Genomic DNA, 17,495 nt, shown 5'->3' with positions numbered 1-17,495 from the left:
TTTTAAAAAATATATAGAAATACTATGTCGTTTTTTGGCATATTTCCGACATTAATACGATGTAGTCTTTTCTGAAAAAATCCATTTACTATACTGTAATTTCTTTGCATTTTTTCAACATACTATACTATGTGTTTTTTTTTCTGAAAATGTCCATGTAGTCTGTCATTTATTCGCATTATCCCAAACTATAATGTTGTGTTTGTTTTACGTTAACGGGGCCAACAGGTCAGGGCGTGACATTCCTGGATGTGAACGCTCACTGACTCTTTGACAAACACCAGTAGGACATTGCAGAAGGATGTGAGAGAGAAGCTACAGTGTAGGCCTACTTTTAGATCACAAACACTAATCTCATTAGCATAATGAGCTTACACTACATATTGACTCTGCCAAGAGTGCTACTGCGTTTCCTAGAAGACAATAATCTATCTCAACACAATTCTAAAATACTCAATAATATTTGACCTCTGATGTATTTTTTCACTGAAGTATAGCTACAAAAGTACATTTTCAGAAAAGGGACATCACTTTTTGAACATCCTTATGTGTGTGGGTCTTCATTTGGCATCTTCAAGCACAGACTGTCATTATTGTTTTACCACTGTATACACTTGGTGGGTTTAACAGATACTGATATGGTGCCATTGGTTGGTTAGAGGGGGTAAAGAGTTTAGAAGAGAGCTGTACATGTACGATATTTGTTTGTGTGGTAGCTAGTCAGCCACTGTCTCCCACTGTGCCATAAACAGTTATATCCTGGTGGCTTTGCACACACAGCAGGCCTCTCCTGGCCATACTCTCTCTCAATTCATCTCCAATTGGCTAGCTTTCAGCTCCCCACATGTGATAAGTCTTAAAGGGCACCGGTTCACCAAAAACAAGAGGGGTTTATCATCTCTAAACTCCTAAATCTGTGATTAATGGTAACTGGACTTGTCGCTACATAGGGGAGAGTTCAGGGAATTAAACGTGGAGGAATGCATCATCCGTATCCAGCGTTGTAAACACTTTAGCCTTGACCTTCCACTGTTGATTGGTCTTGGACGTCAGCCGTTAACAGGCGGAGCAGAGCTTTTTTTGTGTGTGGGCAGTCAGTGGATGACTGCAAAGCTGGCCGCCTGGAAGAACGTGCCGCACACTCTGCCTCGGGACTCATGGAGCATGAGTCAACGCGGAAAGGGCCGTGCAGACATTTTCACATGGCGATGACTTGCTTCCAAAAGGACTACATGAACATCAAGATGATTTAATCTCTTAATAGAACACAACATTTACAGGAATCATCCTTAGCAACCCTGGTGCAGAAACACATCAAGAGCTAAAAGTAGTGAGACACAGATGGCAAAACAACACTGTACAAATGGCATGCAAAAAAGTTATGAATGCCTATGTTCAACCATGCATACATGCATGGGCTTCATCTTTAAATGTATTCAGATGGGTTAAACTTTCTTTGTTTAAGAACTTGATATTGATTGAATCAGACTACTATTTAGATTTAACATTGAGGCATGGCAAAGAAAAACACTTGTTAGTCTAAAGGCCCTGACACACCTACCCGATTTTGGGAGTCAGAGGCCGTCAGAGGCAGTCAGGCATTCGCAGCGCCCTACTCAGGTTGGTGTGTCCCGCACCGTCGTTGCTTTACGGCACAATTTCACACCTCCCGCGGGAGGTCAGAAAAAGTCAGGACAAAGAAATCACTCTGATTGGCTGTTCAGCTTAGCGAGCATGAGAAGCGAAGCGGAAGTGAGGGACCAAAACAAACGATTAAGAAGGCACACACAGACGGTTAATCTTTTTCATTTTCATCTCACCTGGGCGCAAGAGTTTCCTTTTTATGTTTACATCTTTTCGATCGACGAGAGAGAGTGAAAATGGAACCCAGACGCTATTTGTTGCGGGCGGCGTAGGCGGGCGGCGTAGGCGGGCGGCGTAGGCGGGCGGCGTAGGCAGGCGGCGTAGGCAGGCGGCGTAGGCAGGCGGCGTAGCCGATGCAAGCGACGTAGCGGACGTAAAAGTCAGGGCGCCTTCGGTACGCGTTCTTTGGTCTCAGGTTGGTGTGTAGCGGCCTTAACGGCCCGTCCACACAGCGGCGTGCGTTGACGCTTGGCGGTGGGCGTGTCTGAAGCTTGGGGATTTTTTGCGAGCATCGTGACCAACAACCAATCACATGAATCTCCCGCCCCCGACATACAAAGCAATAGCAATGTTAAAACGAAGTAAACTGGATATAAAATCCCCAAACAGGTGAAAACCTACCAGTTTCATCCACTGTCTCTGCCACCTCCCTCCATGCCTCGCTCCTCCGGTTTGTATCCCGGTAGATGAACAGAGACTGATCATACAGCACCGGGTGATTCACTATCGCTATAATGAATTTTCCCTCAATTTTTTGGAATATGAGGAAATGACCTGCGTAGTCTCTCCCAGCATACAAGCGGTTTGATTGGCTAGCGCTTGTACTGGCAGATTTGCATAAACGGGATTTCATTGGCTGACGCCTCCGTCGAGGCGTCAAAAGTTGAACATTGCTCAACTTTTGAAGCCAGCAACGCTCCACGTCGCTTCCCAAAATGCAGTTCGGCTAAAAGTGACGTCACCCCATTCAAAGTGAATGGGCAGAAGCGTTGGAAGCTTCAACGCACGCCGCTGTGTGGACGCACCGTAAAGGCCCTGACACACCAGGCCAAAATCGGCCGTTTTCGTTAGTCAGACGACGAAGCGTGCCCTGTCGCCCAAACTCGGCGTCGGCAAGTTCTCTGGTGACTGCTTGGTGTGTCAGGGCCTTTATGTTAGTCTTTGTGTTTGACTCCAATGTATTTTATTGTTATCAAACTATTTTGAAGTGCAATTCCAGGCAAAACAATAACCAAACGTTTTTATTAGATGTTTTATTAAGAAGATGTCAAATGTCTTTTGTTTTTTTCTTGTTTTCCCTTTATTTTGAAAGAGAGACACCCACCATCTCACTGCAGGGAATCCTTGTCAAACTCAATTAACTATTTAAAATCAATAAAAACATGCATCTATAATGTAAACGTTTTGATAACATGCCTATACTGAAAACACCCTTACAATAACAGATGCATTCACCTTAATTATCAGACCTAAAAACAAATATATATTTCTCCTCTTCCAACTGACACTATACAAAATCAAGTATCTCATAAGGTGATTTCCTGTGTAATTTACTGATGACACTAGGTGGCATCAAATTACTGCATTTGGGATCTGCTGCACTCCTCCTGTGAGACCAATGAAGTGTGAGTTTAAGTATGTCCTCTCATTATATTTCAATGTGACAGTGTGACAGACAATGGTCTGTCAATATCACTACAAATATGTGAAGCAAATCATGTGAAGCACACACTCCTACCAGAACAGCTCAGGGGAAGCTAAGACCTCACTCTACACTCGCCAATGTTTATCAACGAAATCCAGGAGCCCCACACAGCTGATCCCAGATCAGCTTCTCCTCGCGTTATAGCCCCACCCCAAACAGAGGCGTCACCGAGTCACAGGCCCGTGACGTGACGACGCCACCACTCTCCTCCTCCGTCCCGGAGCAAAGCATCATCAAAATCCTCATCCATCAGCTCCTCTCTGTCTCTCCCCTCCAGCTTGTCTTTTTAATGTAACTTCTGACTGATCGGGAGAGCACGGAAGGTCTCGGAAAGCCTGGACTCCATCTCTGGTGAAGGATCTGCTCGCACGGTGTTCTGTTCAAAGTGGACACACAGGTACCGAACCAAGGATCAGACAGATTGTGATTCCTTTTTGGGATAACATTGCTTTACTCGATGGATTTTGGCTCAGTGTTTTCGTCTTTATGTGTTAATCTCTGTGGATGTTTATAGTGATAATCATCTCGGTCTGAATGAAGCTTTCTCCTTTTGGATTTCCAACAGACCGACACTGTTCTGGGTGACTGAAGATTTGTAAAGGCTACTTGTAAATTCGCGCGCTTTAATTGTATCACCGTTATTCTATGAGCTTTTTCACATTATTAAATTGTAACTTGTACTTTATTTTGTCAAACAATGCTGCAGTTTTCCGAAGGTGCGTTAGCAATTAACGAGACCAAATAGTGCGGTTCATTTGTCGCTGAGAAAATATGAAAGTTGGGCGCTCAAAGTTTCAGAGACTATCGACATGGCTATGGTAGCGTGGAGAAACACCGAGGGCGTCGGGGACTCTCAGGGGACCCTCTCCTCCCCGGTGTCCCAGGTTGCTCCTCTGTCTCTGCCCGGGGAGCTTTCGGGACACATGAACCCGGCGTCTTCTCTGGAAATACCCCAGGCAGCAGAAGCACACCAGGGCGCACCGCCGCCCAATCCGTCCAGCACCACTACCACCAACAAACAACAACAACACATCCTCTTCCTCTTCTTCCTCCTCGTCCATGGACAAACAGCAGAACCAGCAGATCGAATGCATCGTGTGTGGGGATAAATCCAGCGGGAAGCACTACGGACAGTTCACATGTGAAGGATGTAAGAGCTTCTTTAAACGCAGCGTCAGGAGGAACCTGTCATACACCTGCAGGGCCAACAGGAACTGTCCCGTGGACCAGCACCACCGTAACCAGTGCCAGTACTGTCGCCTCAAGAAATGCCTCAAAGTCGGCATGAGGAGAGAAGGTACGGCTGGCGTCCTCTTTATGTTGTTGTTGTTGTTGTTGTTGTTGTCAAATCGTATTATCCAGCAGTAAACGGTCCTGGACACAGTTATGGTTCAATAAATGCTCACAACGTATCGACTTAATTTTGTATGCGTTATTAATGTTATACATGTTCTGCATGATAAATGTAGTACCTAGTGTACATAGCCTGATTTATTCCTGAACACAGCCGTTTGCCTTTGTCTAAACGCAGTGATTTTTTACAGATATGTTTCCGACCACTCCTATTGTAATTATATCAGCATATTTATCGTAGATATTCTTTACGCTACATAGCCTAGCACACTGTCCAGTGATATCGGAGAATGTTACAGCTAGCATCTGCTGCGTGTTCATTATTGTGCTATTCGACCGCGCTATGTCCGTCCAACATGGCCATTGTGTGACCCAAGCAGCGCGAGGCTGCTGTTTAAATTCTACACAAATGTTGCTACGTTTTGCTTAATTTTCTAGGTATTTGTGTTTATTTTTTAGCACTAGAGTGCTTTATATTGTTGGCAGATTATGTAGCATATTGATATACATGTGACTGTGAGTGTGACTGTGTGTGTGTGTGGTGCAATATTCATTATGCGTGCTGGTTTTACAGGCCCAATCTAGCCTATTGTAGCATGTGCCTGCTAATGCTTCCAAACTTAACAAAAGCACATTTAAAAGTTAGAATAACTTGAACATTTGAATAAAAGTCGAATATAGTTTTCAGCACCAAAAATGACAGGGGGGAAAATGCACAGTTAGTGAAGGCTCCAGTGAAAAATAAATAGGCTACAAGCAAAGTTACTTGCCAGAAACTAGCAAATATTAGTGGGCATGACTTCAAGTATATGCAACCGTTTTGGCTTTGAAGAAAAATAATAGAAGGTTTTTTCAGGACAGAGCTGAATTGTTTTCAGGAACTGTCTCAAACACTTATTCACGCCTATTTGTTAAGAGCTAATCCACGATAGCCTGTGACCGTATAAATAGAACTTCATAACTAAGAAGCTAGTAGCATTTCTGTGTCTACATTTGACATCTCGGTTGCTTTAAAAAATATTCTCGTTTTTATCGCCTTTAGCTTGATTTGACATTTCTGCTTTTAATTTTTTGCAGCTGTTCAGAGAGGCAGACTTCCCACCCAGTCTTACCCACGGCCAGTTTGCTCTGAACAAACGGAGACCCTCTGCAGTGTCACTCCTATCTATCGGGATACATCTCTCTCCTGCTGCGGGCCGAGCCCTACCCGACCTCCAGGTTCGGCTCTCAGTGCCTGCAGAGCAACAACATCATGGGCAATCGAGAACATCTGTGAGCTGGCGGCCAGGATGCTCTTCAGCGCCGTGGAGTGGGCCCCGCAACATCCCTTTCTTCCCGGACCTGCAGGTGACGGACCAGGTCGCTTTGCTCCGCCCTGACATGGAGCGAACTGTTCGTGCTGAACGCCGCCCAGTGCTCCATGCCCGTCCACGTCGCCCCGCTGCTGGCCGCCGCAGGACTCCACGCCTCCCCGATGTCTGCGGACCGGGTGGTTGCCTTCATGGACCCATCCGGGTCTTCCAGGAGCAGGTGGAGAAGCTCCAAGGTGCTGCACGTGGACTCAGCAGAGTACAGCTGCATCAAGGCCATCGTGCTGTTCACAACAGGTAAACACTCTTTCTCTGAACACAACCATTCAAAGATGCAAAGCTTCCATCTTGAAAGTGTAGGCATAGCAGTGTTAATAACAGATACATATCCTGTCAAACAACTACCAGTAATTATGACAAATAAATGATGTTCGAGTTAATATAAGTAATACAGTTGGCTGCAGCATGCACTGAATTAAAATTAAAGATGGTTGGATAGTGACTATTTGGCCTTAAATACCAGCAACTATGTATAACTGTGTATGCAATGGGACACAATAGCTGATACAACACAACACATCATTTCTTAAAATAATATTTTCATAAAAATGTAATAAAGGCAAAAAAATACAGGAAAGAGAAAACAATCTTGTTTCCTATTAATATTCTTGTCAAAATAACACATATATATTTACCTCTTATTGACCTTGTAAAATGAACTATGAGCTCACAGTCTTTCGGTATTATGAAGGCAAGGCAAGGCAAGTTTTATTATATAGCACCTTTCAACACAATGCAATTCAAAGTGCTTTACATAGTAAATAGTCCAGCAGAAACACATTTTAAACTGGCATTTAATAACCGTTATTAAAAAGCATTAAGTGGGTTTACAAACTGCATTAAATCTTGCAGCCTCGAAAAATATAAAACACTCATTATACAGAAGCCTCTGCATTTGAATAAAAACATGGCTGAAAATTCATTTTTCATAGCATTTAGTATTTTTGATAGAAGATGTATCAGTAAAGTTATTTTTCAAATATACTGTTTTGACCAGTTTTGATTTTTTTTTTTTAATTAAATATATAAGCCTTTTATATAAAGTAATTAAAATGTATTTGTGGGCTTTACATTTATGCATACAATTATTTAAGAAATAATGCATTAAAACATTTAAATATATATATATATATATATAAAAATCAAATAAATGCCATTGTTTAAAACACAAATTACTCAATTAGAAGCGCACAAAGATGTATTTATATTTGCTATATCTTTACATTGTTACACTGGAGAAATAGATTATTTTTTTAAACAAGAGAAACTGGTTGGCACAGCAAAAAGCGTAATATATATTTCATAGCCTTTTAATAACAGATGTTTGATGGCTGGATTGTGAGCAGCATCAAAAGGATGAATTGCCACTGACTAAAAAATACAGAAAGGTCTCCTGTGTACTGGGTCTATTTTAGTCCCCATGAGCACATCTGAACAACACGTGTATTCAAACTGGGACATAGAAACCATTCTTTAACCCTGGCTGCTGTCATCCGGCCTGCAGCGATACAGTACAAACAGAGGCTTCTGCTGAGTGTAGAACACACACACAAACTCAGTCTGTAAAGCTCTTATACGGTTACAATCATACTGTTACCTTATCTCTTGATCTGAACATCGTTTTCTAGATTTAATGGGAGCGAAATGACGGGAAGTACATGAGAATTTATTTTCTTCAAGCTATTGTGTTTTTAAAAATGGAATTTTATAGATCTCACTTATTTGCATATGAACCTGCTTCACTTTTCTGTTACTATCTCACACAGACTTACTCAGATCTACCTTTGAAAAAGAACACAAATGCTCAGTAGTCTGCAATTGTGATGAAGTAAATAGTAATAACTTACAAGAGCAAAACCGATATTGTTTTTAGTTTCTATAGATTTTTTGCCTTATGGTAACGCTACATAAAAAAATGGATGTGTTCTATCTTCCCTATTTTGCTCTATGTTGTAGTCACTCTTTATTTGTATAGTAAGGGAGGTACCTGCAGCATGAAACCATTCCTCACCATGCTTGTGATCATTTCGATGCCTGGTTCAACCTCTGGTCTTGACCTCTTCTTCTCCTTCCGAGTTTTTTGTCCCATTTTCCTTCTCTCCGTCTGTAGATGCTTGTGGTCTGTCGGATGTTGGGGCAGGTGGAGGGTCTTCAGGAGAAATCCCAGTGTGCTTTAGAGGAGTACGTGAGGAGTCCAGTACCCCAACCAGCCTAGCAGGTTTGGGAAGCTGCTGCTCCGCTTGCCGTCCCTCCGCACCGTCTCTTCTTCTGTCATAGAGCAGCTTTTCTTCGTGCGACTTGGTGGGGAAAACACCCATAGAAAACTCTGATAAGGGACATGCTGCTGACCGGGAGCAGCTTCAACTGGCCTTACATGCCTATTCAATAGAAGGAACAGGCCACGGTGCTGCTTCTAAGGTCAAAAAAAAGTCCCACACCTCAAATCGAGTCATGTCAGTACGCCGTAAAATCTCTGTTTCTTCGGAACAAGGAAAAAACACTGCCAGTGCTATGAGATAATTATAGACATTTCCAATGTAAAAATAAGATCTCAATTTATGATATTCTCACGCCACCTGCAATACCAGAGGAGTTATCCGCCTTACGCTGCATTGTGTCCCCATGTTTCTAGAAAAATGTTCCTGAAATAGATTCACCCACCTTACCGACGTTTTGCCCACTGGCAGATTTTTTTGTACTTGTTCGGGGAAAACGATATTTGACGAAATGAAATGACTGCTAATGACAGACTTTTTTTTTGCTGTGTGGTGACATCTCACCGTCTTTGGTTTTTGGGATAACAATCAATATTTATTGGACCCTGTGTGTATATTTATCGTGCTTATAAATTATGTTTTGGGTTCCTTTTTTAAATGTTTTCCGTATTTTTTTGCCCCGGCAATTGAGAAAACTGCAGGGATTGTCTCGTGTCGATCTGTTGTGTTTTTATTGTTTTTTGTTTCATACCTTCCAGACATGGCACTTTTAAAATAAAGGAACATTTTAGAAAGATTTAACGCAGGTGTTTGGAACCCAACATCATCTGACTTTAACTATTGGCTCAATTGTGTACAGACCGAATAGTGAGATTAATGCTCCGTTTGCATTATGGACACACGCAGAATGGAAAGGACAAGAGCAAAACAATATATTTGGTATAATGCACTTCCCACGATCAGTGTTAGGTTGCTCCAAGTAATGTAATATCATTACGTCCTCACATTAGTATTCCATTAAAAAAAAATCCACAGTACTTAATATCTGCGTTTTTTTTTACCTTTGAAGATCAATATTTTTAAGTTCTCCTTTGAATGATCACATACTCGACAACGTCACATTTCTCATCAAAGTAGTAAATAGTGACACTCAGAGAAAGAGAACTCTTCTGTTATTTCTCACACTGAAGATGATGACATGTGGCAAAATAGATAAAGGGAAGGAATATTAGATAGCTGTACAATATTCAGTTTTTTCTTATTTAGCGGGGTTAAAGGGGGTTATAATCCTATTCTTTTGACTGGTAACTTGTTACAGGGAAAGTCATGTCATTACTATAATGGATTAATGATTAATGCATTACAAAACCTTCATTTATTTCTTTTACACTGACTGTCTCCAAGAGATTTTAAAAGCACTGGGCCCAATGTATTCTGTAACTACAGTCTCCTATTGAACACAGACTTCCAGTGCAAGTACAAATTGTATTTCAATATAATTTTCATGCATTTATGAGCCCAGGCCGCTTAAATGGCACAATAGACCACTGCAGGGTATTGCTGAACTGAAAGAGTGTGTGTGTGCATGTGCGCGTGTGTGTGTGATTGTATTTGTGTTTACTTCTTTTTGACAACCACTCTGATGTACTGTGAAAGCATATTGGTTAACATATTGGTACCATATTAAATTATAACTCAAGATTTATAAATAAAGTGTATTTGGTTTATTTTGACATTTTAATTCTATGCTGTTTATCTCTGCCGCCACTTTAAAGAGAGGACAAAATATGTGTATAACCTGTGAGTGTGTTAGCATGTACACAAGGTTGTGTACTGGAATTGGTAACACATGAATGCTGAACTTAGTTCCTGATGCTAATATTGTCACTAATTAGACATTTGATATCAATGACAAGCCTCATGCGGGTGCCAACATAGATTTAACTACATGCCTTATTTGAAAAATTCTGCAGGAAACATTTAGCTTTTCTCCAGCATTTATGTTACACTGGGTTTCACCCTGCATCTGAAACATATTTAAAATACAGACAAAACGCACATCACGCAAACTATTAATCCCTGAGATGTATCATTTTGTTCAAAAGCATGCTTATTAGACAATGTTCATTATTCGCACATTAATCACTATTTAAAATGTCTTTATCATAATGAAACAACCATCAAAACACACACAAAATAATATTTGTTTTTAGGGAGTCATTTGGAAAAACACAAACAGTGATTAAACTATTAGCGTAATACTTTCAGTTAATACTACTTGTAATAGCTTGATGCTAACTTACCACATCTTAACAAACGTGCTTCTTGTGATTAGTGATTGTATTAATTCACAAAGGTGGTTAAAATCTGCATCAGACAGGAGAGCTGAATGAACATGGAATTATAATCCACGTCTGTGTTGCCAGATTGAGGAGGACATAGAGGATTAAAGCAGCTTCTTTGCTTCTTAGTGGACAGAGAGCTAATGAGGGGCCCCTGAGTGCTCTGTCACAACAGTTTACCCTGAGGAGGATGGAGCTGGGCGCTCCACGGCCCCTGGGTGTTTCTGGCCAAAGGCCAACATAAAACAATGGAGCATTTTCCCACACACGTACACGTCCAAAAGAAGAAAATGCCAAGGAGTAGCCTACAGGGTGCAAAGGAGAAGGAAAATCAGTTGAGCTCGGGCTGCAGGGAAATAGCAGCACTGTTATTCCAATGGATTTCCATTTGCTTCCGTATTTACGTCATTGTACAAAAAATTGATCCCGGTCATAAATAAGGGAGAGTCGCGGCTCTGCTGTTTTTTGGGAACTGAAGCTGGAGCAGTCGCCGCGCAGCATGGTTTGGACTCAGCCAATCAGCTTTCGGCAATGAAAGCGTGTAGCCAATCTGATCGCTCTTAACATGTGTTTCTAAAATTAACATTTATCATGTCAAGTGAGGACTTGCTATTGAACCAGGCTAAGGCCCACATATCACAATGATAACAGATGTTCAACAATATAATATACGTTATGCAAACATTTGATAACAATAATATGTATCCCACCCAAATGGTGTTGTTATTTTGGTGGTGATCAAATATTATTATATTGATGTGCTAATGTTCTTGAGTACAACACTCTAATGTTTATGTATATACTAATTTAAAACCTTTTCTGTGGTATTGACGCTTCTGAAAAATTTTTAAAACTGGAAACTGGTGTTAAAACCAAGTAGCCTAAAATGTATTTTTAGCAAACTAGTTTCCTGAAGAGTAATGGTTTATGATTTAACAATGTATTATTTCTGACGCAAAATCTATATATAGTTTGTATTTGTGTACTATTACATGTCTTAAGTTCCTATTGCCTGATAACTGATAGGCCTAACGGGGAACACATTGGAGTCACTATCTCACAATTTTTGAAGTTTTAGCTTTACAGAAACATTGTAAAATCAAATTTTACATTCAGTTTAATTATTAAAATTACATGTGAATGTTAATACATAAATATTGTTTATTTTCTGCGCCGTGGCTGCCCTCCTGCAGTTTATCTGTGATGCTGAGTGCCGCGTTGGAGCCGTTTCAATGGCACGCTTTAAACCAATAATTACCACTCCAAAATCTAAAATGATGCCAAACTCGTTCACAATCCTCCACAAATTCTAATTTAAACACCATTAATTTCTTAGATTGTTTCGTTAACAAAATGTTACAGTAATACATTGCAGATTTATCAAAAGAAGAGGTTTGAGAAAAATTGGGCAACGAAGTGAAAAAGGGCAAATCAGATTGACTCTAATATCTGTCCTAAAACACACACAGTAAAAAACTTAATTTTGTTCCGTTACACAGCCTCAGGAAGTCAACCAAATCACATGTTATTTCTCTCGTGTGTCCCCGTTGCTTTTTAAAATGTGTTTCACTGGTTTGGCGCATTTAATCAATATCTCCCGGTAAATTGGATTCATGTGGGAAACCTATTCAAACAAAAAAGCGCTGGCAATCATTTTATATAGACACAAACAATTATGGTAAATATGTTGTTACTGAAATATTAAGTTAGGCTACTTTATAATAGTGTTCTGCATAGGTATATTATTAAAGCCAATGGGCTACATTTTTACATTTCAAACACTAATTGTATAACCGAGTTGAGTTTATAATTTGTAACTCAATACACTGCTTTATTTCACCCCAAATTGCAGTGGCATCATACACAGTTTCAGCTCCGATAGGCCTATATTAGACCGTTTCACCAGCTCGGTGGCCATACGTGTATCAAAAAAGCCAGGAGTTCAACATTTCCTCAAATCTAAATGTAATGTGTTCTCAAGTTTCTGTTGTGAACAGCAGGTATACGTAGAATGATAATGTTTTCAAAAGGAAACACATTAGCCTACATTTTCATTGAAAATAAAAAAGATATATAAACGGCTAACAGTTGTACTGTTCTGATCAATAATATTGTATTGCTACAGTTTTACTGTTAACGACACCTTGACAAATGTATGATAATAAAAAACGAGTTGAAGTTTCAAATTAGGCTAAGCAGAATTACAAGTCAATACAAAAAGTCAACAAATATTACCGCAGGGTGTGTGAGGCGGGTCGACAGAAAAACTGCCTAAACTTAGGTAGCCTATCTGATAAAAAATGTGATAGGCCTATTCAATATATTCTACAGCAGAATTATATTTGAACATCATACAGCTCATTAATAGCCTACCAGTCTTTAATTGTATGAATACAATCCCGCGTTTCACATTAATTTACCGAATAATTTATGTAGGCTACTTCCGGTATTGATTTATTCCTTTGCGATGTATCTGATAAAGGCATTGGTAAATCACCCCAGTCCTGGACGTTGTCCTCATCATACAATGTCTGTACAAACTGTACAGTGGCTTAACATAACGCTTTTAATCAGATTTATATTAGCCTAAATCGGTGAGAAACAAGTTATTCGAGGTTTTTAGCAAAACATATAAAACAACCGCCTTTAATTATATAAATCGATCCAAGTTCACGTGTTGTCCTCATGTGGACTGCCTCGATTTATACGTGGTGTTATTGTGTAGTTTCAGGAGAATAGAAAAACACTTTCATGGCTGAAATGAAGCTCCATCTGTCTGAAGCTGGCATTAAAACGGACCTGCAGGCTGAAACATCTGAGAAGTAATTCCACATTTGGTGTGGTAGGCCTACGCCTGTTCAAAAGCAACAATCTGTGGGACACGTTTAACATGGAAACCTCCTCAGATCAAAGGAAAACATTCTTTAATGTTTTAAGGGACAAATAACTTCACTGACAATACTAAATACATTTTGTCATTGATTTAAATGGTGGAAAACTCGTTATATTGGGGGAAAGGCGGAGACATTTCCACTGAAGTCGAACCATAATTGTGACATTATCTTTCTATGTATACATCTATCTGTGTCCTGAATCTGAGCTGCTGGGAAAAGAGAACAGGCCTCTTTTATTCTTCTTTATTTCTGCTCCTTGTCCCCAAATTGCCCTTTTAATCCTGTTCCATGTGTAAGACTGATATCACGCCACTCTGGCTCCCTGCTCTGATGTCTTCAGGCTGACGGTGTGAATTAAGGGGTTCCCCAGGCTCCTTCCACTGACCTCTGACCCAGGGCTGCCCTTTTCCCGACACAAGCTCAAGAGAAGGGGGGATATGATAGTGGTTAGAGATGCTGAAGGAGGATGAGCTGCAGCAGCATCCAGCCTCGAGATACAGTCAGCATGAGCGTTGATCTAAAATGCAGTTGTCTTCTCTTCTCGTGAGCGATGCACATTTACACATCATGCCACGCCTCAGAGACTCCATCTGATGCTCATAAACAAATTCTTAAAAGCATTGAATGTGGGAGGAAGGCTGTCTGTCGAGGAGCCCCTTTTTTTTTAAAAAGAAAACATTTCAGCCACCAAGGAGCGAGAAAAAGAAAAAAAACACACGCACCAATCAACTCAAGGACTGTACAAAGAGCGGTCTGTCGTTGCTAAGAGACAGATGCAGAGTAACCTCCATGAGAAACCTGACCATGACCCTTCCTCCTCCGCCTCCTCCTCCCGAGCAGTCTTTCCCTCTCCTACCCAATTACTACTGCACATTAAAGCCCACCCCTGTCACAATAAAGCTGAGAGGGGGGTGGGGTTTGTGAAGCTGTACAGAACATTTAAGATTATTCCTTAAAGCAAAACCTTTTTATTCCACACACCAGAATGAATTTAGAAGTGTTATTGTTTTTACCCAGGCTGGTATGGGCGGAGTCAGGGAGGGATAAGAAGAGAGAAGGTGGGGGGTGGGCTAGTGAGGTTGTCAGGCGAATGAGAAGATGGAGATTTGACAGAGAGGTGGCGGAGAGTTCGGGTTAGACGAGGCCTGTCGATTAGTGCGTTTGCGGCTGACAGGTGGAATCCCAGGGGCACGTCTGTCACTGCCACTGCTGCCAGGCCGGCCCAGCACCAACACAGGAGACACCCATGGGCGGGAACATGCTCCTCACCGAGGAACCTCATTGGCCCAGGCCTGAAGCCCCCGCCTCCCAGTCGGAGCCTAGATTAAAGCTTTATTGTGCACAGAAATCAGGGTGAAAATCGTGTTATATCCCCACTAATACATTGCTATCAGTGATCTGTTTTTACAACCCCATCTAAACATCTTCCTGGAACGGGTTTTAATCTGACCAAAGGCACAATATATTTTTTTGGGAGCCATGTGAATTGTATTTTTGTTGTTGTTTTCTTTAAATGTTGGTTGCACAAGTGCATGTGACTCTGAAACACACAGTGCCAAACGGGCCTCTGCTGTTGCTAAGATCCATTAAGATGCAAATCTTGCTTTACTGAAAAGGCCACTGGGGCAAAAGGAAAAATCATACTGGGATGAAGAAAAAATAATGACAAGAGTTCAATCGGATATTATGGCAAAGTCAGAGGAGAGCAGAGACAAAAGTAGGCCACTGTAAAGTCTCAGCGGATCGAGTTAATATCAAATAAAGCGTCAGTCGCTCAGAACCTTCCAGATACTGCCGGATGTCAGCGTGTGATTTAAGGACATTTCAGGTGATTTCCTGTCACTTCAGACAGCTGATTGGTTCAAAATGTGCTGCAGTATCAGAGTCACTGCTTTGGTTTTCTTCTATTGGTAGAAAGTGGGCAGGTATTATACCATAGTCACATGTAGGCAGTAGTTTACTTCAGAAAATCAATCTTATGGTATTTCATATATGGTACAATTAAGAATGAAATATTGTACTTTTTACTCTTCTACATTTATCTGAAAGATATTACCAGTTGCATTTTTTTAAAAGTGGATTTTGAATAACAAAAATGTATGATAAACTTATAAGACACATGCACAATGATAAAGTGCTATAATAATAAAAAGCTAAAACTATTAGATTACCATCTTTCTGCGGTGTGACAAAACAACCAAATACTTCTGGACATGTTTCATGTCTAAGAGTTTTTAGCAGTAGAGCTACAGCCCTTGAAAAAATTAAGCGACCACTCCAAATGATTCTTAAATCTCAATCTCTAGATGTATGGCAGCCACTCCATTCCAGTGTCTGTTGAATTCAAACACAGAGAAAAGTTGTCAGTAGTTTATAGAATACAATTAAAAACATTGATTTACTCAAACACATAGAAATAGTCAAAACCAGAGAAACTGATAATTTTATGTTTACTTAATGTTTTCCAGAGCTGTACATTTTCTTATGGCTTCATAACAATGTTTGAGGGCTAAAGAAGTAAATATAATAAACATTTCTGAAAAAAAAGATTAGAGAAAAGTAATAAAAAACTACATTGGGTAACAGAACTGTTTTTTCTGACGGCCCCGCAGTACCCTTGCAGGGTCATTTTACATTGCAGACTGGAGATGGCTTGAAGAAAGGATCTGTGATGTAATATCCTATGCATGAACCTAAAAACCAAGTTATATTGAACATCAGGGGAAAATAAGCTAGTTAGCAAAGCAAGTTAAGTTAGTTTTACCTAATAAACTGGCAAAAAGTTGGCAGGCTCTTCTGCACAAGGTTCTTAATTATTTAAATTATGTGAATGAAAAAAAAAAAGCTTTTCATTTATTCATTGACCCCTTAAAGTTGGAATGACTTTGTTCTTCATATATCTTTCTTCCTTTTTATTTTAAAAATATTTTTTTTAGTACATATGATGTCAGACAGAAGTCAGTTTAGATTTCAGATATCTAGGGGGAGACTCGGACAAGAAATCCCAAATAAACATGTAATTGCCAACGAGCAGTGATGCATGTAGACGTTTGCGGGCAGTGACATGCGATAACATCGCACAAAGTGGGCCCACGTGTGATATCACAGAGAATTTCTGGAGTAAACTTGTCTCCCGTGTTTGTTATTGCCTGTCGTGTAGCATGGTTCCAAACAAAGACGAAAAGACGTTGACTTCCTTTCAGCACTTCTTAATCATCTATGATCACTCATGGGTCACAGGAATATTGTCTGTGTGCTGTGACCTTTGACCCCCTGATCTCCTGACTGCGGCTGCTTGGTAATCTTGCTGATGTAGGAAACTGGATGGCGGTAGATCAGAGGAACGCCAAAATTCCTAAAGTTGAGCTTGTTTTAATCAAAAGGTGTCACTTTCGTTTTCCTCTCTCTTAGTTTAAGGACTTTAAATGGCGACGGTCCTCAGACATGTGGGGGCTGGTGTGGTGGGGATTGGGGCCCCGGGCGTAAGGGGCCCGCACGCATCAAGCTGATAATGTGCTGATCTGAAAGCAGTTGGTATGTGGTGCGTACTGTATGGCCAGCCTACACTGCAGAAACCATGAATGTTCTAGGGTTGCCCCTTCCTAGTTGAGTCAACCAATTGGTCTTTTTGGTCTCGACTAAGAGTTCTTTAGTCCATTAGTTGCTTGTTTTCGTTTCTTTTCATGCTGAATTATTTATTTCTAAGAAACATATGAGCACATCTCTAGTAAAACAGCATTTGCTTGATACTTTGTAGTGAACCTTAGTTGTAAATGTCCGTCTATTAAATAAAGTAATGGCTACATTTAAGTCGTTACGTATAGGCAACTAAGAATTACTTTAGTCGAGGACAGGCCTTTGATTTGTAAAACTTTAATACGTTTGTGAAAGTAAGCTGCAGCACCCTTAGATGACTTAGGCGCGTTTTCACTGCAGCGGGTAGCTCGCTTTAAGCGTGCCGAGCCGTGCGG

The 17,495-nt window shown here is 40.6% G+C and overlaps 1 protein-coding gene and 1 long non-coding RNA gene across 2 annotated transcripts in view; one reads left to right on the top strand and one right to left on the bottom strand.

Moving 5' to 3' along the window:
* The window catches only part of LOC117462895 (solute carrier organic anion transporter family member 3A1-like), a 129,991-nt gene extending 123,820 nt beyond the window's left edge, over positions 1–6,171 (top strand). The window contains exon 10 of the mRNA XM_071206203.1: positions 5,780–6,171. Coding sequence (XP_071062304.1) covers positions 5,780–6,081 — 302 coding nt within the window. The 3' untranslated portion in view covers positions 6,082–6,171. The remainder of the gene's footprint in view (positions 1–5,779) is intronic.
* Positions 1–17,495, bottom strand: part of LOC139433042 (uncharacterized) — a 196,498-nt gene that overhangs the window by 140,803 nt on the left and 38,200 nt on the right. The window lies entirely within an intron of this gene.

Source organism: Pseudochaenichthys georgianus, chromosome 3 (assembly GCF_902827115.2).
Source record: "Pseudochaenichthys georgianus chromosome 3, fPseGeo1.2, whole genome shotgun sequence".
In the NCBI taxonomy this organism is placed as follows: domain Eukaryota; kingdom Metazoa; phylum Chordata; class Actinopteri; order Perciformes; family Channichthyidae; genus Pseudochaenichthys; species Pseudochaenichthys georgianus.
This window is presented reverse-complemented; position numbering and strand designations above follow the sequence as displayed.